Below are 25037 nucleotides of genomic sequence, written 5' to 3' on the forward strand. Positions count from 1 at the left end.
TGAGGCATATAAAAGACCAAATAAATAATAAGAAAAACTACCATTTATTGACCACCCATTCTATGTTGGGTTTCCCTGGTGGCTCAGCTGGTAAAGAATCCATCTACAATGCAAGAGACCTGGCTTCGATCCCTGGGTTGGGAAGATCCCCTGGAGAAGGGAAAGGCTACCTACTCCAGTATTCTGGCCTCGAGAATTCCATGGACTGTATAGTCCGTGGGGTCACAAAGAGTCGGACACGACTGAGAAGCTTTCACTTTCATTCTATGTCAAGCACTGGGCTAGGCATGATACCTTTTCTGTAAAACCTCATAACATCACTCTAAGGTAGACATTATCATCTCCATATTACAGATGAGAAAACTGAGGTTCAGAGAGTTTAAGTGACTTTCACAGAGAGTGCCAGGGCAAGATTCAAGCTCATATCTATAGGATGCAAAATGTATGTACTTTCCACTACAACCAAGACCTTTCAGTATATTATTTTATTATATGTCTATGTATTATTAATACCTTCATTCTGGTCAAGCTTATATCATTTTAAGCAGACTTTGTGTCCCTCTCTAGTTAACATTAATAGTAGGTTAATAATAGTCTTACCTTAATGGGGAGGAGTTGAAGGAAGAATTAAAATCTTATTTTTATCTAGCACCTTTTTTATTCAACTATATATTTTCTCTTAATAAAGTGATTTTGCTTGCATTTTTTAAACTGCTGACAGAAGATCAGTACACAGAAAATTTGTCACCCATGAGCAGTTCTCTGATCTTTTCTTAATGTAATTTGGGTTTTTATCGAAGTATTTTTCTAGTTCTATAAGCAATGTTTTAATCTTTTAAAAAATGGCTAAAACAACAGAGCAAGAGGAAGCACTCATAAATTTCAGGAGTCATTCATTTGTTCATTTGTCTATCCATCCACCCAACACATATTTTTAGAGTGCCTATTGTGCGGCAGACACTATGTTAGTTTCTGAGGATAAAAAGATAAATGTGACATAATTTCTGTTCTCAAGAAGCTCACAATTGGTCGGGGAGACCTACAGGTAAATTGACAATTACAGGACAGAGGGATGAGTATTGTGCCTGAATGAGAAAATAGTATAGTGGTTTCAACAGTAGGTCCTTGGGCCATCAGGGTTCGTATCTCAGGTCTGTCATTTGCTGTTACTACTTCATGCAGTTGGTATGAGAACTGAGTTTTTCACATGCTTGCTTTGCTTTGCTAAGTAGCTTCAGTCATGTCCGACTCCTGCGACTCTATGGACTGTAACCTGCCAGGCACCTCTGTCCATGGGATTCTCCAGGCAAGAATACTGGAGTGGATTGCCATATCCTCCTCCAGGGGATCTTACCGACCCTGGGATCAAACCCACATCTCATTATGTCTCCTGCATTGGCAGGTGGATTCTTTACTACTAACGCCACATGAACGATCAATAAATAGTGTTATTCTGATAGCCATGCTGCTGCTGCTGCTAAGTCGCTTCAGTCGTGTCCGACTCTGTGCGACCCCATAGACGGCAGCCCACCAGGCTCCCCCGTCCCTGGGATTCTCCAGGCAAGAACACTGGAGTGGATTGCCATTTCCTTCTCCAATGCACGAAAGTGAAAAGTGAAAGTGAAGTCGCTCAGTCGTGTCTGACTCTTTGCGACCCCATAGACGGCAGCCTACCAGGCTCCTCTGTCCATGGGATTTTCCAGGCAAGAGTACTGGAGTGGGGTGCCATTGCCTTCTCTGCTGATAGCCATAAGCGCTGGTTATTATCGCAACATAGAAAAGTAGCTCCTAAAACAGATTGGGGAGGGGTTTGGGCAGTAGTCCTAGAGATTGAGTCTTGAAAGAAAATGGGGAGTTACCCAAGCAGAGAAGGGGAAAATGGTTTTTGACAGAGTATAGCATGGACAAAGGCACCAAGACATAAGGGAATCTGGCATAAGTTGAGAAGTTTGGTGTTGCTGAATATAAAGGGCAAGGGCATGGGGTAGTAGTGAAATTAGACAGGAACCGAATTGGGGTGGGGGGGCTTGTAATCAGTACCCAAGATTTTGAACTTTATCTTGAGAGCTAAAGAAATCCATGAAGGCTTATAATGAGGGGGTAAAATGAGCAGATAATTTTGGTAGAATCATGGAGGATGGACAAGGGGGTAAGACTAGTATCAGGGAAACTTGTTAACAGGCTGTGACAGTATTTCAAAGGAGAAATGGTGAGGGAGGCCCTGGACTAAGCTATGGCAATGTAAATGAGAGCATGGGACAGAGTCAAGAGATGTTTAGGAATCGTAAGAAGTAGCAGCACTTGGATGCCACATGGATAAGACAGGTAGAAAATGTGAGTCCTTCTTTCTACCATTCACCCAGCTAGGAAATACAGGAGAAGCAGTTTGAGGAGAGATTTTCTTGACTGCAGTTCTGAGTGCTTGCAAAATAAAATCTAAATTCCTTAGTACCACATTCAAGGTCCCTTATGATCTGGCTCCAAATTATATTTCCAACTGTATCTCATGAGTATAACTTTTCCTAGTCAGATTACAGAAAGTGGTCCATTCCAACCACTGTTTTCCTAAACCCCTGCCTCCTTCAAATAGACATAGACACAAATAATGAGATACTGTGATTTCTCTACATCTATATAGATAGATGTAGAGAAATATATATATTTCAAAATGATGGATGAAGAGGTGACATTTCAGCTGTATGATAGTTTAAAATGGCTTCCAATGAATTATACCTCCCTGTGCTCACGTCCCTTCACAATGTGATCCTATAATACCCCCTATCAAGAGGTGAAGTCTGTTTCCTTTCCTCATTGTATCTGGGCTGACCATGTAACTTGCTTTGACCAATGAAATGCAGCAGAAGTGACATTCTGGGATTTCTGAGCCTAGGCAGGCCTTAAGAGAACTAGCAGTTTCTGCTTTTGCTGTTGGAACCCAGTTGCCATGGAAAAAAAGCCCAGGCTATTCTGCTGGAAAGAGGCTATGTGGAGAGAGAGGCAGTGGGGGATGAGATACCAGATGGAATAGAGGACCAGGTGTGAGCATGTCCCAGCTGAGCCCAGTCCCCAGATGACCCACCAGCTGACTGTGGCCAGACAAGTGAGCCTGAAAGGGACCAACAGAACTTCCCAGCCAACCCAGAGAATTTCAAGAAATAATAAATCAGGTTGTTTTAAGCCACGCAGTTGAGTGGTGGCGGGTGGGGGAGGGGTGTTGTTATACAGCAATGGGTAAGTGTGACACACTGGCAATGGAAAGGTGAACGGGAATCCTCCAGGAAGATAATGGAGGAAAGAGTAGCTTTCTGGGCAGAGTGAATATAATGACCAAAGGCACAGAGGAGTCAAAGTGCACAGCCTGTCTCAGGAAGGGCAAGTGCTATTGTGTGGTTAAAGGAAGACAGGCAGTGCGTGGCAGGGAGTAGCTCATGAAAGGGGGAAGCTGGATATGTCTGGAAGGGAAAAGACTTGTTATCAGTTGCAGTTTAATGTTATCATATCTTCAAACATCACTCGGGAATTGGGCTTCTCTTGTATCGTTCCCTTCCTTTGTGAACTGTTTTCTTCCAAACCTCCTCCAAGAAATTATTAGCTTGTTATCTAGTTTCTTCAATGTCATCATGGAGAGATGACTAAGAAGCACTTTCAAAATTTAGCTGCCTACCCAGTTAGCTTAACATTACCTTTCATTTTTGCTAAATTCACTTTTCTGTTCATTTATTAAAGAAGCAAACATTTATTGAGTTTCTGAAATATGCCAGGCACTTGGGATTCAGAAAAAAATAAGCCGCAGTTCTTACATCAAGAAGCCTATAGTCTATTGGGTGAAATTGATGGGCAGTAGGAAATTACAATATAGCATGCTTAGCTCAGACAAGCAGAGGTTTTCATATAATTATTATTATCTAAGACAATACTGAATTTACAGAAACAGTTGCCATCAAGATCCTTTATTTGTTTCTGAAATAATAGACTCTATTTTTAAGTAGCCATGAAACTGTGATTGGTTTTATGCCATCAGATTTGGTAAGATACCACCTGGAATACTTGAATGTCAAAGTAAACTTTGCTCCAAAAAAAGCCAAATTGCATATGTCCAGATTCCCTTTGCAGTACTTTTCTGAAATCCTCATTTTTAAGCCTTATTATTTTTCTTTCGCTTTCTTCTTATGGCTGAGGACCAGTTCATTCCTGTATGATTTCTCAGCCATTTGGAGGTCTTGGAATCACTTCTGTGGTAATATTTGCAGCCTCTGGATCTGGAACTCTTCAGAATACTTTTTTTGTTTTCAATTCCTTCCACTCAGTTTTTCTTCTGGTCTCATTACAATTCACTGGATAGCCCTTTAATTCTTTGATCATGTACCTCGCTCACAGTTCCATTTTGCTCATGTGTCTTTGCAGACCTCTGGGAGAGCAGCCCTTTCCTTTCTCCCATGTTTTCCCCAACGTGGTAATCTTGATCTTGTGTCTGCTAAGTTATGAGCTCTCTCCTATTCCACGCTGGCACTGAGATCCCTAACTCAGCCTCCAGGAAATTATTTTCCTTTTTGCTTGGATGATATCCTTCAAGTCTTTGTGGGGATGGAAAATATCATCCTGTTGAGCTTTCAGGACGTTGTTTGAAAGAATGCTGTTATTTGCCAGAAATATGTGCACAGTAGCTGAACTTCCATCATATACATTATTCATTATTGTTCAACCACACCTAGTCTTGTATATTTATACCAATAGGATACTGGGTAGAGATTTGACTTTGACCCGGAATTCTTTTCAGTTCTATATCAAGGTGTTTATTAGTTTGATTCTATCTGAATTACCTCATTATTGACTCACACAGGATCATTTAATTGGAGAAGCCTTTAATACTTAAACAGATGGGCTAAGCCAGTTATTCCTCTTTTATTCCCTCAGGATAATAATTATCTAACAGAGAATATCACTGGCTACAACTAGAGTCTTTTTCATCTCACTTTAGTGTTGTCTACTGCCACCTTTTTGGCTCAAATATATATTCAAAACCTAGACTTAACATTTTTCTTCATTTCCCCCCCAAAAAATCTGTATCTACAACATTTGCTGACACTTTATATGCTTAGTGTGAAGATTTAAGCTTTATAAGGTTTATTCATTTCTCCAAGCAAATCTGAAGCAGTCATTTCACAGTGATGGCACCTGGATTAAGACAAATTTCTGCCCAAACATCAGCATGATTTCCTCACCCTTTTTCATAAAAATACAATTAGAAAATAAAATAATTAAATAGGCATTAGGAAGTATGGTCATTTGTTTTTTTAAATTGAAATATATTTGATTTATAATGTTTCAGGTATATAGCAAAGTGACTCAGTTATACATATGTATGTATGAAGTGAAGAAGTGAAGTCGCTCAGTTGTGTCCAACTCTTTGCGACCCTATGGATTGTAGCCTACGAGGCTCCTCGGTCCATGGGATTTTCCAGGCAAGAGTACTGGAGTGGGGTGCCATTTCCTTCTCCAGGGGATCTTCCTGACCCAGGGATCAAACCCAGGTCTCCCGCATTGTAGGCAGACGCTTTTACCATCTGAGCTACCAGGGAAGCCCCCATATGTATGTATCCTATACATATAAAAATATATTTTTTATCAGGTTATTTTCCATTATAGGCTACTACAATATATTGAGTATACTTCCCTATGCTATACAGTTGATACATGTCTACAATTGTCTTTTAAAGTTCATATCTTAGACCAACTTTCAAAACAAACAAATATTATACAATTCAGCATCTTTTTTTCCCTAATTTTTAGCCTAAATCCTTTACATGGAATGTTAATTAAGTTGCCATTAAAAACCTTTTTTTCTTCTTTTCTGATTTATCAAACTCTGGTTCTGGGGTCACTCAGTCTTCAGGGTCCAGCTTTTTTCTCTTGGTCTCAGCCATGGGTAGTTTGTCTCCTTGCCTATGCTATTTGAGTGGGGCCTAGAAAAGTCCTAGTAGCTTTTTTAAAATTGAAAATGTTATTGAGATAATTGTATACTTGCTACAATTGTATGAAATAATACAGAGAGATCCCTTTTACATTTTGCCCAGGTCCTCACAATGGAAACGTAAAACTGTAGTATTACATCACAATCTGAATACTGATGTTGATGTAATCCACTGGTCTTACTCTGATTTCTCCAGTTTTAACTGTACTAATTGGTATATATGTGTGGGTGTGCATGCGTGCACATTTGTATTAATTTATATTCAGTTTTATCACCATGTAGATTCATGTTATCTACCACCACAGTCAAGATACAGAAAGTTCAATACACAAGGGTTCCCGGGGTTACCGTTTTATAACTATCCTCACCTCCCTGTGAGCTCCCTTCCTCATCATGTAAAAACTGTCTGTATCTAGCATCTTTTCAAAACATACAATGTCAGAGCTACTAATAAAATCTATTCCTTTTGATTTTTAATTCAATGACCTTTACATATTGTTTCTTACACTTCCTTTTTTGGAAAAGCACTGGCTAGGTGGTCAGATTATTGGCAACCATTAATCTGTCCTCCATTTCTTACATTTTGTCATTTCCAAAATGTTATATAAATAGATACCTTTCAAAAGTTTTCTGCACTTACAGTGAGAAACGTATGCAGTGCTACAGTATTGCAAGAACAGTAAAAGCCCTCCTTGTGTTTTTTACTCCGTTTGAAGGAAAATATTTTCTACCAGAAAAGTAAAAGAGTAAAATCGACCCACTCTCTAGATATTTTACTCTGGTAAAGTTCTAATTTAGTGAGGGTAGCTGAAGCTTTTCAGTATGGGCACTGCTTCAAGTCATGGTTTGTATTAAAGGAAACTCTGCCTATCCCTCCGCCCACCCCACACCCAGGGTAGTACAGACAGAACTTTAGGGTTAGGGGAATGAAAGAAAGCTTTTGCCTGAGATCCATATGTTGAAATAGCCACATATATTGATAAACGACAGAATTCAAAAGGAGCTTAAGAAAAAAGGTTGATTTATACTAAAAGTTCTGATATTCCATTTCATATTCCATCTTGGAACCACATGTTCAGAAGTGTGCTTTCCTTTGAACATGATGTCACCGTGAATCCAAGGTCATTATGAAATATAAGCTTGACGTTTTTCCTGTGATGCAGAGAGATACTACATTCTCTTGCTTCCTTCTCTCAAATGACAAAATGGCAAAAGGAGTTTGTGGGAAGGCTGCCCAAGTTAGGGGCCAATGGCTCTTTTCTCGTGTGTTCTCAGCTGGCTTTGTTGTTCTAGGTTTCCCCTTACTACCCACTTAAACTCGGATGTTGTCCCAACATCTTACTCCCATCTCCATCTCCCGCTTTGTTTTCTGCTCTGGAATCATCTAAAGAATTTCACCTGCTGGGTGTTTCCAACAGGCCAATTAAAATGGGGGAGAGGGGAGGAGAGAAGGAAGAGGAATAAGAACAGCAAAGAAGAAATTATTAAGTATTAAGCAAAGCAAAGAGGGACCTCCTGTTTGCTTTCAGTGAAGCTATTGAATTGATCTTCTACAAGCTTTTGGGATTGGCATCAGAGAGGCAATAAGTGAGCCAACTGAAGTGGAAAGATTGAGAATGAAGGTAGAATGATCTGGAAAACTAAACTCCCCCAAAGACTTTAAGACTACTAAAACCAAAGAATTAGTGGCTTTTACTACTACTCTGGGTTGCATTCATTTTAAAGGCAACTAGTATCAGTGGCCAAAAAATGTATTAGCAACTTGACAACAAGGAAAACCTACCTAACTGGGTCATTACTAATATTAATACCTATGAAATAGTGAGTAGAGGAAGCCAGTCTGAGAGAATCACTGCAGTGTGTAATTATGCCCTTTGAAAGTGCTGTTCATTCATGGATCTCAAAGCACACTACCAACTTTAATTATTTTTCATAACACCTCTGGGAGACTATTATTTCCTACAGACAGATGAAGAAATTGAGTTAGAAAGGGTACCAGGCCCTTCCAATCACACCATGAGTCACCTGCTGACTTGCTCCAGTTCCTGATTTGTCATTTGAATTAACTATTTCCAAATGAAGAGGGAATGCTTGAGTGGGGCTTTGGGGGAATTTTGGCTTTTAATTTTTATTTGGAAGCAAAGGAGGCCAAATTCCTTTTAAGATAAAATGCTGTTCAAAGAATCATTATCTACTTGAATGTGTATGGGAATATATTAAAATAATATTCAAGATACATGCCAGAACACACACAGAAGTCTATAGCATAACAGCCCAAGTGTGTTCTGTTTTCTTCCACCAATCTTGGATAGAAAAACAAAACAGCAATAAATAAATTACATATAATCATAAAGTTTTAGTATCTGAACAGTCTTCAACCATCTCAGATCCTGTAGCTTTGGTTGCACCATTTTGATGAAACCTGCTCCAATTATTGGGCCACACCCTCAATGGTCCTTCTTTGTTCCTGTAATAATGTTAGTCTAGCAATCTAGCTCTCTATCACACTACACTTACACTCTTGTTCCTTTGATTTGTTTTGAGTTAAACAAGACTGTGGTTACCAATGGTTCCTGCATTATGTTTGGAATGGGGGAATACCTTGTGAATGATGAATGTAAATCTCTTTCTGCTACCAAGACTATAAACTCCAGGAAGACCCAGACTGGATCTTATTTTTTCCTGTCATTTTCTCCTAGAATTTGTGTACACTGCAAGCAATTAATACACCTTTCATTAAAAAAGGCAGCTTAATTTGAATAATAAGGCTACGGTTTTTCCGGTGGTCATATATGGATGTGAGAGTTGGACTGTGAAGAAGGCTGAGTGCCGAAGAATTGATGCTTTTGAACTGTGGTGTTGGAGAAGACTCTTGAGAGTCCCTTGGACTGCAAGGAGATCCAACCAGTCCATTCTGAAGGAGATCAGCCCTGGGATTTCTTTGGAAGGAATGATGCTAAAGCTGAAACTCCAGTACTTTGGCCACCTCATGCGAAGAGTTGACTCATTGGAAAAGACTCTGATGCTGGGAGGGATTGGGGGCAGGAGGAGAGGGGACGACAGAGGATGAGATGGCTGGATGGCATCACTGACTTGATGGACTTGAGTCTGAGTGAACTCTGGGAGTTTGTGATGGACAGGGAGGCCTGGCGTGCTGCGATTCGTGGGGTCGCAAAGAGTCGGACATGACTGAGCGACTGAACTGAACTGAACTGAATTTGAATATATATTTCAAATAAAAAGAAACTTGTGTGAACCTTGTATATACCACCCAGCCCCAGCAAAGGCTTAGAAAAGATTCCCTGGTGAATGAATAGCCTTTCCCTAATTTCCCAACAGATTCACAAAACCTACTGGTTTCCTGATTCAGAAATTCAAAACCCATCAGACTATCTTAAACTTCTCTAATTTGTAAGGGGTAAGTTCACTTCAGTTCAGTCGCTCAGTCATGTCCAACTCTTTGCGCCCCCATGGACTGCAGCATGTCAGGCTTCCCCGTCCCTCGCCAACTGCCAGAGCTTACTCAAACTCATGTCCATCAAGTTGGTGGTGCTGTCCAACCATCTCATCCTCTGTTGTCCCCTTCTCCTACAGCCTTCAATCTCTCCCAGCATCAGTGTCTTTTCAAACGAGTCAGTTCTGCACATCAGGTGGCCAAAGTATTGGAGCTTCAGCTTCAGTATCAGTCCTTCCAACGAATATTCACAACTGATTTCCTTTAGGATGGACTGGCTGGATCTCCTTGCAGTCCAAGGGACTCACAAGAGTCTTCTCCAACACCACAGTTCAAAAGCATCAGTTCTTCAGCGCCCAGCTTTCCTTATGGTCCAACTCTCACATTCATACATGACCACAGGAAAAACCATAGCTTTGACTAGACAGACCTTTGTTGGCAAAGTAATGTCTCTGCTTTTTAATATGCTATCTAGGTTGGTCATAACTTTTCTTTCAAGGAGCAAGCGTCTTTTAATTTCATGGCTGCAGTCACCATCTGCAGTGATTTTGGAGCCCCCAAAAATAAAGTCTGTCACTATTTCCATTGTTTCCCCATCTATCTGCCATGAAATAATGGTACTGGACGTCATGATCTTAGTTTTCTGGATGTTGAGTTTTAAGCCAATTTTTTCACTCTCCTCTTTCACTTTCATCAAGAGTCTCTTTAGTCCTTCTTCACTTTCTGCCATAAGGGTGGTGTCATCTGCATATCTGAGGTTATTGATTTTTCTCCTGGCAATCTTGATTCCAGCTTGTGCTTCATCAGCCCAGCATTTCTCATGATGTACTCTGCATAGAAGTTAAATAAGCAGAGTGACAATATACAGCCTTAACATACTCCTTTCCCAATTTGGAACCAGTCTGCTGTTCCATGTCCAGTTCTAATTGTTGTTTCTTGACCTGTATACAGATTTCTCAAGAGGCAGGTCAGGTGGTCTGGTATTCCCATCTCTTTCAGAATTTTCCACAGTTTGCTGTGATCCACACAGTCAAAGGCTTTGGCATAGTCAATACAGCAGAAGTAGATGTTTTTCTGGAACTCTTCTGCTTTTTTGATGATCCAACGGATCTTGGGAATTTGATCTCTGATTCCTCTGCCTTTTCTAAATCAAGATTGAACATCTGGAAGTTCACGGTTCACATACTGTTGAAGCCTGGCTTGGAGACTTTTGAGCATTACTTTGCTAGTGTGTGAGATGAGTGCAATTGTGTGGTAGTTTGAGCATTCTTTGGCATTGCCTTTCTTTGGGATTGGAATGAAAATGGACTTTCTCCAGTCCTGTGGCCACTGCTGAGTTTTCCAAATTTGCTGGCATATTGAGTACAGCACTTTCACAGCATCATCTTTTAGGATTTGAAACAGCTCAACTGGAATTCCATCACATCCCTAGCTTTCTTAGTAGTTATGCTTCCTAAGGCCCACTTGACTTTGCATTCCAGGATATCTGGCTCTAGGTGAGTGATAACACCATCATGATTATCTGGGTCGTGAAGATCTTTTTTGTATAGTTTTTCTGTGTATTCTTGCCACCTCTTCTTAATATCTTCTGCTTGTGTTAGGTCAAAGGCATTGCAGAGTTCACCATCATCTAAGAAATATTTAGTTACATTATGAAAATTATATAAATGAGATGAGTGCAATTGTGTGGTAGTTTGAACATTCTTGTAAGGGGTAGAAGAAACCAAATTTACTCTAAATGTGTACCCAAGGAGACTTAGTGCACATAAGATGACCTTGAGGAGTCCCAGTAAATGCCTTTAGACCTTTCATTCAAAACCCTCATTTTTAGTCTTCAGACATGTCAGATTTTCTTGATTCTGAGCTCTGCACGTGCTTCTTTCCAAGGCAGAAATCTCTTTCACCACATCCTTGACAAAGGGTCCCCTCTTCCAGAAAAGCCCCCATCATCCTCCCCAAACAGTTTGAATTAATACAAAAAAATACAGTTCCTATTGCCCTTCTTCATCCAGCCTGGCATTTCACATAATGTATTCTGCATATAAGTTAAATAAGCAAGGTGACAATATACAGCCTTGATGTACTCCTTGTGCTAAATGAAGCACAAGCTGGAATCAAGATTGTTGGGAGAAGTATCAATAACTTCAGATATGCAGATGACACCACCGTTATGGCAGAAAGTAAAGAGGAAGAGCCTCTTGATGAAAGTGAAAGAGGAGAGTGAAAAAGTTCGCTTAAAACTCAACATTCAAAAAACAAAGATCATGGCATCTGGTCCCATCACTTCATGGCAGATAGATGGGGAGATAATGGAAACAGTGACAGACTTTATTCTTGGGGGCTCCAAAATCACTGCAGATGGTGACTGCAGCCATGAAATTAAAAGATGATTGCTCCTTGGAAGGAAAGCTATGACAAACCTAGACAGAATATTAAAAAGCAGAGACTTTAGTTTGCTGATAAAGATCCATCTAGTCAAAGCTATGGTTTTTCCAGTAGTTATGTATGGATGTGCAAGTTGACCATAAAGAACGCTGAGTGCTGAAGACTGGATCCTTTTTTGAACTGTGGTGTTGGAGAAGACTCTTTGAGAGTCTCTTGGACTGCAAGGAGATCAAACCAGTCAATCCTAAAGTCCTGAATATTCATTGGAAGGACTAATGCTGAAGCTGAAACTCCAATACTTTGGTCACCTGATGCAAAGAACTGACTCATTGGAAAAGACTCTGATGCTGGGAAAGATTGAAGGCAGGAGGAGAAGGGGACGACAGAGGATGAGATGGTTGGATCGCATCACTGACTTGATGGACGTGAGTTTGAGCAAGCTCTGGGAGTTGGTGATGGACAGGGAAGCCTGGCGTGCTGCAGTTCATGGGGTCGCAAAGAGTTGGACACAACTGAGTGACTGAACTGATTACCCTTCAGTGATAGAATGGATTCCCTAGCATCTAGCACAGAGCCTGGCACATAGTAGGTGTTTTTAAAATGAATTTATTTTTGGCTGTGCTGGGTCTTCATTGCTTTTACATGGGCTTTCTCTATTTGTGGTGAGTGGGGGCTACTCTTCGTTGAGGTGTGCAGGCTTTTCATTGTGGTGGCTTCTCTTGTTGCCAAGCACCTGCTCTCATGCATGGACTTCAGTAGTTGAGGCACACAGGCTCAGTATTTGGAGCTCACAGGCTCTAGAGCATGGGCTCCATAGTTACAGCACATGGGCTTAGTTGCTCCATGGCATGTGGGATCGTCTTTGCCCATGGGTCAAACCTGTGTCCCCTGCCTTGGCAGGTGGATTGGTAAGTGACTTAATGTTGTGTTTAATGTTGTACATTAAATTTAATAGTAAGTGTTTAATGTTGGTGCATTAAAAAAAATGAAATCTGTGGAAAATCAGTACTGATTCCAAATTGCATTATATTTGTCAATGCACAGCTTTCAGAAGAGGCTTTCCCACACTGTTCATTTATAAATTTGCTCATTCATTCCTTCACTCATACATCTATGCATTGAAGAAATTAACTCTGCTTATTAATGGACCAGATAGCATGCTAGTCATTGGGAACATAGTGATTAGGGAGACATGGTTCCTGACCTCCAAGTTTGGCCTTGGTAACATAATGAAAAGTTCTCTTCCTCCTTTCCAAATTCTTAACAGCAGAAACAAAGTTATCAATTTTGTGTTTTAGAATTACTTTAATTTTAAATTCTAGTTGAGTAGACATGCTAAGGACCACATATATCTATTTATTACTTCTATTGGGCTTTGTGGTTTGGTATTGTATGGCCAGCCAGGTCTTGCTGTACAAAAAAAAAAAAAAAAAAGAGTTCCTGGATTTGGATATATACACTCAACGTTCAGACAGTGAGGCAGCCAATTTAGCTAATTCATGTCAAAAATTAACCAGAAACATTTTCACTGCCTATAAGCACAGCTTGACTGGTGATTCACCACATGATTTAGGTGAGTCATGTAACCTCTATGTCTGGGGTTCTTCAGATGTAAATTATAGAGATGTTCTGAGTATAATGAATGAGAGACACAATGGCATAGTGCAACAGTACCAGACCAATTATTTCATCCTCCCTGAATTTATCTGTTTTATATAGTTTTATTTTCATATATTAGAAAACAGAGCTGACCTGGTTGCCCAGGTAAATCTATTTAAGGGCCACTTGAATGGCAGGGATTATGAACACAATTTCCACAACTGTACATAGCAACAATTTATCCAATTATCTCTGCACTTACCTATACACTTCTGATTTAAACACAGGAGTAACCATGTAGAGAGTGGAAAGTAAACAGATAATATATGTAAGAAATTTAAAGGCCATGGAAATGGCCAAGAAACTGTATAAATGAATTTCATCACTATACATCCTTGATTAATCAGATACTATTTCACAACTGTTTCGTTTTGTGTGAAACTAATCCATAATTGGGCTTTCCAGGTGGCTCAGTGGTAAAGAACTGACCTGCCAATACAGGAGACTTGGGTTTGATCCCTGGGTTGGGAAGATCCCCTGGAGAAGGAAATGATAACCCACTCCAATACTCTTGCCTGGGAAATCCCATGGACACAGCCTGGTGGGTTACAGTCCATGGGGTCACAAAAGAGTCAGACATGGCTGAGTGACTAAACAACAACAACCCATAATTAGTCCAATAAACTCTAATTAGAGGAATGATTCCTTAAGCTTATATAGTTTATACTTTTTTAAGCTCTTTCATGTACATTTACTCATATAATCCTTGCAGCAATCCTCTGAGGTAGGCAGAGTAGGGATTCTTATCCCCATGTGTTAATATTTTTGTTACATTTCATTCTGTACGAATGACCAAATATTGATTTATAACTCATATAAAAGACCTATAACTAAGTATAGGTCTTTTTACTTAATTCTTATAGCTCACGTAAGAATATAATGTATCTGAAATATTTACAGTAGACCAAGAAAGCCATAAGTACAGTAGAGTACATTCTTTTTAGTAGTCAAATAATAAACAAAAATCTAGTTGAAAGAAAAACAATTTTTTTCAGGTAAGTTAGGTCATTCTCTTAATGATTAATATGGGCCTTTGTTAAATTTCTGCTAGGAAATCCCTACAAAATGTTAATTTAATGAAAAATAAAATATTTTCAGCAAGTTTTTCTCTACTTGAGATTAAATTTATGGGAGAGATTTGGGGTCTTTGTTTTTAAAAAGTTTCTCTGAAACATCAGTAATTGTTCATGAACCTACTCATGTGTTTTCTTTTCCTCAGTCCAATAGTCAGTAATCTGGCAGAAGGAGAGCCTAACCACTGCCAAACAAAATTCCAATATTTAATGAGAAAATACATTCTTGATGCTTTAGCCAAAAATGCAAAGCCCCTTATTTAAGCTAATGGAATTAAAAAGAAGTCTCTAGTACCTAGTAACAGAATAAAGTTAAAGAAACATAATGCACAGACTTAAAAAAAACCTCTCAATATAAAAGTTTTTGTAACAAATGACATTTATAATTTTGTATGTAAAAAATATTTCTGGAATATAAATTAGAAACAAGAACCAGATTTTGAAGCAAGATCATTGTTTAAATACTATTTGTTGTTGTTTGGTCACTAAGTCTTGTCCGATCCTTTTGTGATCCCATGGACTGTAACCCTTCAGGCTCCTCTGTCCATAGATTTCCCTGGCAAGAATACTGGAGTGGATTGCCATATCTTTCTCTGGGGGATCTTTTCAACCCAGGGATTGAACCAACGTCTCTTGCATTGGCAGCTGGATTCTTTGCCGCTGAACCACCAGGGAAGCCCTTAAATATTATTACTTCAATTAGTTATACCCTGGTTGTTTTTTGAAAATTTATTCTGGGAAGATAAAAGGGAGGAATAAAGTTTGGTTTATCTTGGGTTCTTATTCCTTATTTGTTTTGAACCAGTATCCTTCTAATATTTATTCATAAACCTAAAGTTAATAACGGAGAAGGCAATGGCGCCCCACTCCAGTACTCTTGCCTGGAAAATCCCATGGACGGAGGAGCCTGGTGGGCTGCAGTCCATGGGGTCACTAGGAGTCGGACATGACTGAGCGACTTCACTTTCACTTTTCACTTTCATGCACTGGAGAAGGAAATGGCAACCCACTCCAGTGTTCTTGCCTGGAGAATCCCAGGATGGGGGAGCCTGGTGGGCTGCCATCTATGGGGTCACACAGAGTCAGACACGACTGAAGCGACTTAGCATAGCATAGCATAGCAAAGTTAATAAGCATTATCGTTAATAAGCAGAGGCCCATGCAAAAAGTTTCTTATGCTATAGTCATTAGTTATGGTGCATATAGGGTCTTGGAAATATAAAATTAAACAGAATAAGATCAGGGGGAAAAAATCTAAATAGACCAAATCCTATACAAAGCTAAATGGCTAGGTTATGGACGTATTTGTTATAGCAAATTAGTAGTTTGTAGGAAAAGGAAACAGTCTGACTTTCATCTAGCCTTACCTACCTTAAGATTTTTATTTTGGTTACGGTTAGAGGCCAATATTGACCTTAGTGTGGATTTATGCAACTCTGAAAACCTTTAGAGATCTAAGGCCATCACAAGAATTTTCTTTGGTCCTTTTGTGCCAGTTACTTTAAAATCTTCAGACCTAAAAAAGAATTCAGAACTGCTAGTTATTATGAATTAGAGAGGCTGACCACTTCCAACTCTATCAGTTGCAGATTAACTGCTCACATTTCACTGAAGATTTGACTCTTTCTAGAAGTGCAGGTCTGTTCTGTACAACTTCAACTGATTGCTGTCACACTAATGCTTATAAGTGAGACTTGAAATACTTAACCCTTTCGGTGCTTGATTGGAGGATAGTTTAATGTGATCAATGTGTCCCTATTCTATTCTGAACTTGGCAGTCTAAGGGCTGAAGAATGATTTTCATTATCAAATTCAAAAGAATACTACATGCAAGGAAATTTTGTTGAAAAGTCAAATCAGAAGGGACTTTCATGATGTTACATCTTATGTCTCCACATTTTGGTAGCAGGAGAAAATACAGGACTGGATCCACAAAGAGTTATAAGGAGAAAAAGGTGATGATTACAGTCATCTGCACAGAGCAGTTTGATTTACAGGCTTCAGCCGTTTAATCTGGATTTGGACCCCATACCACATCTCAGTCATTTTCAAACTGTAGCCTTATCAGAACCACCTAGAGGTTTTTTTTGTTTTTAACTTTATTTTTAAACTTTACATAATTGTATTAGCTTTGCCAAATATCAAAATGAATCCATCACAGGTATACATGTGCTCCCCATCCTGAACCCTCCTCCCTCCTCCCTCTCCATACCATCCCTCTGGGTCGTCCCAGTGCACTAGCCCCAAGCATCCAGTACCGTGCATTGAACCTGGACTGGCATCTCATTTCAAAAACACTGATTGCTGGGTTATACCCCAGAGTTTCAGATTCACTAGGTTCAGGCTGGAGCTGATTAATTCACTTTTTTTTTCTTTTCCTTTTTTTTGGCCATGCCACGCAGCATGTGGCATCTCATTCACCCGACCGAGGATTGAACCTGCACCTCCTGCATTGGAAGTGCAGAGTCTTAACTGCCAGGGAAGTCTCAATAATTTGTTATTTCTAACAAGTTCCAGCAAGCAGATGCTGCTGACCCCCAGACCACACTTTGAGAACCACTAGTTTTTTTGGGCTCCAAAATCACTGCAGATGGTGACTGCAGCCATGAAATTAAAAGACGCTTACTCCTTGGAAGGAAAGTTATGACCAACCTAGATAGCATATTCAAAAGCAGAGACATTACTTTGCCCACAAAGGTCCATCTAGTCAAGGCTATGGTTTTTCCAGTAGTCATGTATGAATGTGAGAGTTGGACTGTGAAGAAGGCTGAGCACCGAAGAATTGATGCTTTTGAACTGTGGTGTTGGAGAAGACTCTTGAGAGTCCCTTGGACTGAAAGGAGATCCAACCAGTCCATTCTAAAGGAAATCAGTCCCAGGTGTTCTTTGGAAGGAATGATGCTAAAGCTGAAACTCCAGTACTTTGGCCACCTCATGCGAAGAGTTGACTCACTGGAAAAGACTCTGATGCTGGGAGGGATTGGGGGCAGGAGGAAAAGGGGATGACAGAGGATGAGATGGCTGGATGGCATCACCGACTCGATGGACGTGAGTCTGAGTGAACTCCGGGAGTTGGTGATGGACAGGGAGGCCTGGCGTGCTGCGATTCATGGGGTCGCAGAGTCGGACACGACTGAGCGACTGAACTGAACTGAGGTATCCATACACCACACAGTTAGCCTACCTTTATTGTAATTATAATTTTAAAATGTTTAAATAGAAGTACAGTTGACTTACAATATTAGTTTCAAGTGTACAACACCACGATTCAATATTTTTATAGATTATACTCCATTTAAAGTTATTAAAAAACAATGGCTATATTTTCCTATGCTGTATAATATTCCTTGCTGCTTATTTATTTTATACATACTAGTTTGTATCTCTTAATCCCATACCCCTATCTTACCCCCTACACCCTCCCTCTCTCCTAGTTTGTTCTCTATATCTCTGAGTCTGTTTCTGTTGTTATATACATAGATTTTATTTTTTAGATTCTACATATACGTGATATCATCCAGTGTTTTTCTTTCTCGACTTATGTCACTAAGTATAATACTCTCTAGGTCCATCTACATTGTTGCAAATTAGCCTACCAACTTCTAATAAGTACCGCATTTATTCTATAATCTATAAGCAAACTACAAATGAAATGGTGAGAACATCATTAAAAAAAATTTTTTTTTTGTTTGGTCATGCTACGTGGCTTGCGGGATTTAGCTCCCCAACCAGGGACTGCACCGTAGCCATGGCAATGAAAGCATGGAGTCCTAACACTGGACCACCATGGAACTCCCTAAAAGTATTTTTTAAATTATAGTATCAGTTTTGAGCATGTTTATTTACCTTAATCTTCAAATAGGGGAAACGGGAATAAAGTTGATCTTAATTCTTATTTAGATGTCCTTTAAAATTTACCAGTAATAGTGGCAAGTTAAAAATTCAATTTAAAAAATGTTCTAATCCTGTATAGGTATATAACAAAGTAGCTATAGGAGAAATAACATAATGTCTAGGATTTACTTTAAAATATGTCAACAATAAATAAATTTTAAAAATAAAAGGATAGAGAGTCCTAGATGAAGCAAGACTGGCAAAATGTTATTTGTTGAAGCTGAATGATGATTACAAGGTTCATTATATTTTTGTTTCTACTTTTATGTAAGTTTGAAAATTTTTCTAAGAGAAAGCTTTGAAAATTCACATCTTCATCAATATTCATTTAAAGTATAGTTGACATGTAAGAAATGTGGACTGCATTTACAACAGTCTTATGGTGTATCTCAGATAACAGTGGTAACAGTCAAGAATTTGATAATCAGTCACTATACAGATGGGGCTTCCCTGGTGGCTCAGTGGTAAAGAACCCACCTGCGAATGCAGGAGACATGGGTTTGATCCCTGGGTTGGGAAGATCCCATGGAGAAGGAAATGGCAACCCACTGAGTATTCTCACCTGGGAAATCCCATGGACAGAAGCCTGGTGGGCTACAGTCCCCAGGGTCTGTAAGAAAGTCAGACACAGCTTAGCTTAGCAACTAAACAATACAGTTCAGTTCAGATCAGTTCAGTCGCTCAGTCATGTCCAACTCTTTGCGACCCCACGAATCGCAGCACGCCAGGCCTCCCTGTCCATCACAAACTCCCGGAGTTCACTCAGACTCAAGTCCATCGAGTCAGTGATGCCATCCAGCCATCTCATCCTCTGGCGTCCCCTTCTCCTCCTGCTCCCAATCCCTCCCAGCATCAGAGTCTTTTCCAATGAGTCAACTCTTCGCATAAGGTGGCCAGAGTACTGGAGTTTCAGCTTTAGCATCATTCCCTCCAAAGAAATCCCTGGGCTGATCTCCGTCAGAATGGACTGGTTGGATCTCCTTGCAGTCCAAGGGACTCTCAAGAGTCTTCTCCAGCACCACAGTTCAAAAGCATCAATTCTTCGGTGCTCAGCCTTCTTCACAGTCCAACTCTCACATCCATACATGATTACTGGAAAAACCATAGCCTTGACTAGACGGACCTTTGTTGGCAAAGTAATGTCTCAGACTAGGCCTGAAATACAACTCAGGGGTAGGGGAAATAGCACTTGAAATGCCCTTTTCTAAATTTCCCTCTCCCTTTGAGAAGCCTTTATTTCCTCACTTTTTTTCTAATTATTTTTTATTGAAGGATAATTGCAATTCCCTTACTTTTTATCCCACCAGATTTGCTTGCAGTTTCTGAAACTCTGGGCAGCTGCTTCTGTAGACTCACAAAATCCTTCTCTGCTGCCTGCCTCAAAGGGGCAGTGGCTTTTTAGGTCTCTTGCTTATTCAAGCCTTGTTAAGGTGACTATAGTTATCTCTTGAGTCAACCAGGCCAATCTTTGTGGAGAGGGAGTTTCATATTTTTACACAAAACTAAAAATAAACTTTTCATGTACTTATAGAATTCTATAAACTAATGTGAAAGCAGATGTCTTTTTTTTCTTAATATCACATGACTTGATATATACCTTAATGTCTGGTGCAATAATGGCATAGGATATATTTGGGAAGTTGCATTTTAGTATTAATATTTTTAAGAGAGCTATTTTATTTTTTTCTGAGGAAGTGAAACAAATACAAAGTAATAAGATATCATTTTAAAGAATAGTGCTTTATTGGATAAGTTTTTATTCACAGAAAAATAAGCTTTAATCTATGATAACTGCCAGATTATACAGTAGAAAGCAATTTTCTTAGTTTTCCATACTGATGGAAAAGTTTCTACTAAATGAAAACAGCCATAAAATTATATTTACAAATATAGTACTCTATCTCACACATTTCACGTGATTATTTACAACACTATTACAATGACATAAGAATCAGTCATTCTGTCAGGTTAGATATAAAGTATAAAGGTAATGCAAAATCTTCTAACAAAAATTACATTAAAGCAATTATTACATCAAATAAAAATGCAAATTTGTTGCTAAGTATAGACAGAATGACAAAATATACTTACATAGTAATTTTAAATGATACACAATTAATGCTACACAAGAAGAATGTAGTAAATGAAAAAAAATCTATATGCATTTCTGCAAACTTTAGACTTCAAATAAGAATCTTACCCCCGAAACATTAATGCAATATTGTACAATTTGAAGCCATATGTATTTAAGATTGTCCTACTGTATTAAAGTGTCATTTAATATGTAGTGAATGTTATGGTATAGAATAAAGAATAGTTGAAAAAATAAACATTTGAGACCTCCCTGGAGAGGTAGCTTGAAGTTTTTCACCATCAAACTATGTCCCAGCCTGGGCTATCACTGATTAGTTATATAGCTTTGAACACATCATTTCACCATTGAGCCTCAGATGGTTCATCTTAAAACAAGGGGAATGAATTAGATACTCTCTAAGGTCACTTCTAGCTCTGACATCCTATGATTCTGTTGTGCTGCAAGTGAAATTCACGTTGTGCTAAGTTTATAAGTCAAACTGAAACTGACTATAAAAGTGGGACTAAGCCAATTGTTTCTATTAGAAAAACTCAACTAACTTTGGTAAGAATATTGTTTCAAGTTTTTAAAAAAGGAATTTAAATATTTTTAAGGATTTGACCTACTTGTGTACTGCAATTTGCATCTTAACTATGACAAACAAAAAAGATGAATTAAGAGTCAGTGAAAGAGTTATTATCTAAGTTTTAGCCCTAATTTCCAGAGTCAAGGCAAATCCATGGAAGGTAAAAAAGTGTTAGGAAGGGAATTAACATTTATAACAAGTATTTTACACATACGGTCTCCTCAACTCTTATAATTTTTTAAGACAGGTACTATTTGCATTTCACAGATGAAGAAATGGTTACTTCTTCTTTTCTAAGCCAGATGTGGCTAAAAACCGTATCTGTCAAATATTCAGTCCCATTTTCTTCTTTCTCTAATAGAAATGATATGCAACCTATCCTATTTCTCCAACCCCTCCACCCCTTTTCCCCCATATTCAACCAACTGGGTAATCAGGAAATAAAACAATCATTTCAGTCTAAAGGGTTCAATATGTGGAACTAATGCTGTGGTGGTAGTCTCCATTCAGAGTTCAAAATACCAATTTTATCCACTAAAATGAAAACCAGGAAGAAAACTACCAACATTTAAGTGATAAAACAACAAAGGATTGTAATACACAAGGGCAAATCACATCACATACATTCACTACCCCCATTCTACTCCATCTTAGCCCCTAACCCAAGGGAAAATAAACAAAAATCTAGCAGGAAAGGTAATACAAAGCCATTACTTAACAAACTGGAATTTACTTTATAAACACTAAACTCATTTCTCAAAAATTAAGACAAGGCTTTTGATTAGCACACCAGATTATTATGAATAAAGACAATTATTTATTACAAAACAACTTGACTCTTCACATGACTAAAATGTAGTAAAACAGGCGGTGCCTTTGAAATCTTAGAGTGAACTTTATACAGAAAAGGAAGTCTACATGGAGATACTGAGAACTATTTTGGGAAGGGGGAGGCAGAGATTTGGATCTGGCTATATTTTTGACCTTGCAAGTGATCATTCTTTGCACAAATAGATGGGAAGGATCCAGTGCTTTTTATAGTGCAAACACAGGCAAACATTGGTAAGTCTTTAAAAATTTGATTAGAAGTTGGAGCATTGAGTGATTTAAGAACCTGAAGCAACAGCATTTCTAAACAATTCTTAAAATAAACTTGTTAGCCACATCAGCTTCATGCATTAAATCTTACAACTGATGGGGAGTAAAAAGGTCTTGCTTAAATCTAAACATACAAATTTTAAAAGAGTTTTAAAGAACTGAGGCTCCCAGAACTGGAAAACCTTATGTTAAAACAATTCAGTCCTTGGACAACAACTAGATTGAACCAACTACCTGACTTGGAGCTGACGTGTCCTGGAAAACACATTTTTAAACCTTTAACACTTTTCTCCCCTTGTAATTTAAGTTTAAATTTAAAGCTTAGATTATACATATAAAATTTAACTTTTAATGAATATATAACTAAATCTAAATGGAAGAAAGTGCAAAAGTAAAGAACTGAGGATTTACATAGTACAACAAAAACAGGGTGGTCATTATTTGACTTTAAAGATTCTTACTGCCCTGCAGATGCCGGACTTGCCCGCACCACGGGTGTGGCTGCCCTGCTGCGCCCGTGCCGTTGGGGCAGAGAGGAAGCGGCTATTTCTACGCTCAGTGCTCAGAACCGTGGGCACTAAGAATGGTTTGTAGCCAGACATCAGTGGAAAAAATAAAAATAAAAAAAATTTTTTTTTAATTAAAAAAATAAAGATTCTCATTTAAATTTGCAATGCTTTAAATGAATATCAAAGTAGTAATTAACAGAGGTTAAGAGAACATAACAATACTCTTTCTCTTAGAAAATACAACAAAAATATAACTTCTGACAGTTTTACTCTCAACCTTTTCTCTACAGTAAAATGCCTCACTCACCTCTACAACAGGTTGTTGTGAGGATCTTTGCCTGGGTGTTCTATGAAGCATTTTTAGACTTTTATCTTTTTAACCTATATTGATTCTTACTCAAGCTTTATTTTCTCTTTAATATTCAAAAAACTATTCTTCTTTTCTTGTCAGTATTTTATAATTTCCAAGAAGTTTTTAAGGATCTTGGGAGAACATTCCAGAAGTATCTGCTATTATTACTAGACAAGAAAACAAAAAACTTAGGTGAAGACTTGACATTTTATCCTATATACATCTTAAGCATCCTAACGGTAAAAATTCACATGAAACTTTAAGATACAAGATATGAGAATCTCAACATGGAAAGCTGTTACTATAACTACGAGCAGTGTACAAACATGCTTCTACTTTTACCTACATAAGCTGACAGATGTTTAAAATACTGGGTTAACAAAGATCTTTTAGTAAAGTGACTTAGGCAGGCTTAAACTAGCAAGGATTAAAGATGAATCCTTACTAATTAATTGGAAGATCTGAGACATATTTTATATTTCATTTTACAAAATCAGGAATATTTATTTTTAAACAAGAGAAGACATGGTCTACCTGTCAGAAAACTACCACTCAGAAATATTTTTTATCCACGAAGCAGGAAAAACATATAAACATTTAAATTTCACATTGGCACCAAAAAGGTTAACTGCCCTGCCTTCTTGGATTAGGAAAACTAAAGCTGAGCAATAAGTAGTTTTGCAGGCGTTTGAACATGCCTAAGCCTTTAAATCAGCAAAATACTTTCTAAAAATTTTGATTACAAAAGTAATAATACTTATAAAAAATTCAAACAGAACAAAATGAAAAAAGTAGAAAGTGAAAGGCCCTTATAAAGCCCCTCTGGGACCCATCCCCCCACCCCCTTTCAAGAGAAACCACATTTAACAGTTTGGTGCCTATCTTTCCAATCTTCTGTTCTATATGTATATAAAATACACACACTTTCACTTGGCTCATTCTACACATAGTGTTTTGCCATTTGATTTTACACTTAATATACCTCTCATGTCTTTTTATGTCAGTACATGTAGGCTAAAAGGTAGTCAATCATTAAATACCCTTTTAACAATGGCAAAATCATTAAAAAAAAATCATCCACCCAAGTAAATGTGTATAATTTAAAAGAAAATGGACAAAATCCTAAAACACAAACATCTAAAAATCATTTCCATCTTTCCATCAGTGTGAAACAGTTCATTCCTTTTTCACACAAAACAAATTATGTGATTGGGAAGATTAACTCTAATCTCCATTCATACAGAATGCTCTATTTGTTAAGCCTATCCAAAATGAATGAAAAATTCAACTGATTAATTCACTTACATTTAGAAAACTAAGTCAGTGTACTATAAAACACACATTGTGATCAGTTACAATATGATGCTTCTTAGTCTAGGGTTTCAATTAAATAACAGTGGGAGAAAAACAGAACAGCTAATACAGTTAACATCCTGAAAAATCCAGAAATTCAAATTTTAGACTGCCAACTATAACATTGCAGTTTACACTTTCTTCCTACTTGGCAGCAAATGCTAATGGAATTCAATGCTGATTTCTTCAAGTTGGTTCACATCACACATTCAATCAGGGTAATAAGAACATAAGACGCCTACTGTAGTTAGATTACGACATGAAAATTTTTTGCCTCAAAGTAATGGCTGTGTAGCACATGGGACACTTGTCAACTGCTTCAGCACACTGTTTACAAGTGACCAGATGTCCACAAGGAATAAAGACGACAGCAATATTTCTATCCATACAGATTTTGCAAAGCTTCTCCTCTTGTAGGAGCCTTAGCTGCTCTTCAGTACTAATGTCTGTACAAAGAGAAAAAAACGTGTTAATTTTAGACTTTCTGAGTTGGTTAAATTCACTGAAACAGTGTGAACCCCTACTATGTGCCGGACGCTGATCAAGTGTCAGGAGATGGGATAACTCACACATGGCATCTACTCTTAAGCAGTTCACAGCCTAGTGGGAGAGAAGGACGTGAGCTGAGG

General features: G+C 38.4%; 1 protein-coding gene and 1 non-coding gene across 7 annotated transcripts in view; one reads left to right on the forward strand and one right to left on the reverse strand.

Annotated features, from left to right (window-relative positions):
• Positions 1-20157: 20157 nt before the first annotated feature.
• XIAP (X-linked inhibitor of apoptosis) overlaps positions 20158-25037 on the reverse strand; it is a 39733-nt gene continuing 34853 nt past the window's right edge. For all 6 annotated transcript variants that reach the window (XM_086388167.1, XM_086388168.1, XM_086388171.1 and 3 more), the window contains one exon: positions 20158-24854. In XM_086388167.1, the coding sequence (XP_086244293.1) occupies positions 24661-24854 (194 nt within the window). In that variant the 3' untranslated portion in view covers positions 20158-24660. The remainder of the gene's footprint in view (positions 24855-25037) is intronic.
• Positions 22665-22798, forward strand: LOC147341484 (small nucleolar RNA SNORA43). Its single transcript, XR_015160003.1, has one exon. It is a non-coding gene; the product is annotated as a small nucleolar RNA SNORA43 (small nucleolar RNA).

The sequence above is a fragment of the Bos grunniens genome, chromosome X (assembly GCF_055505025.1).
Source record: "Bos grunniens cultivar Pamir isolate PY7600 chromosome X, Bosgru_T2T1.0, whole genome shotgun sequence".
Taxonomy (NCBI): domain Eukaryota; kingdom Metazoa; phylum Chordata; class Mammalia; order Artiodactyla; family Bovidae; genus Bos; species Bos grunniens.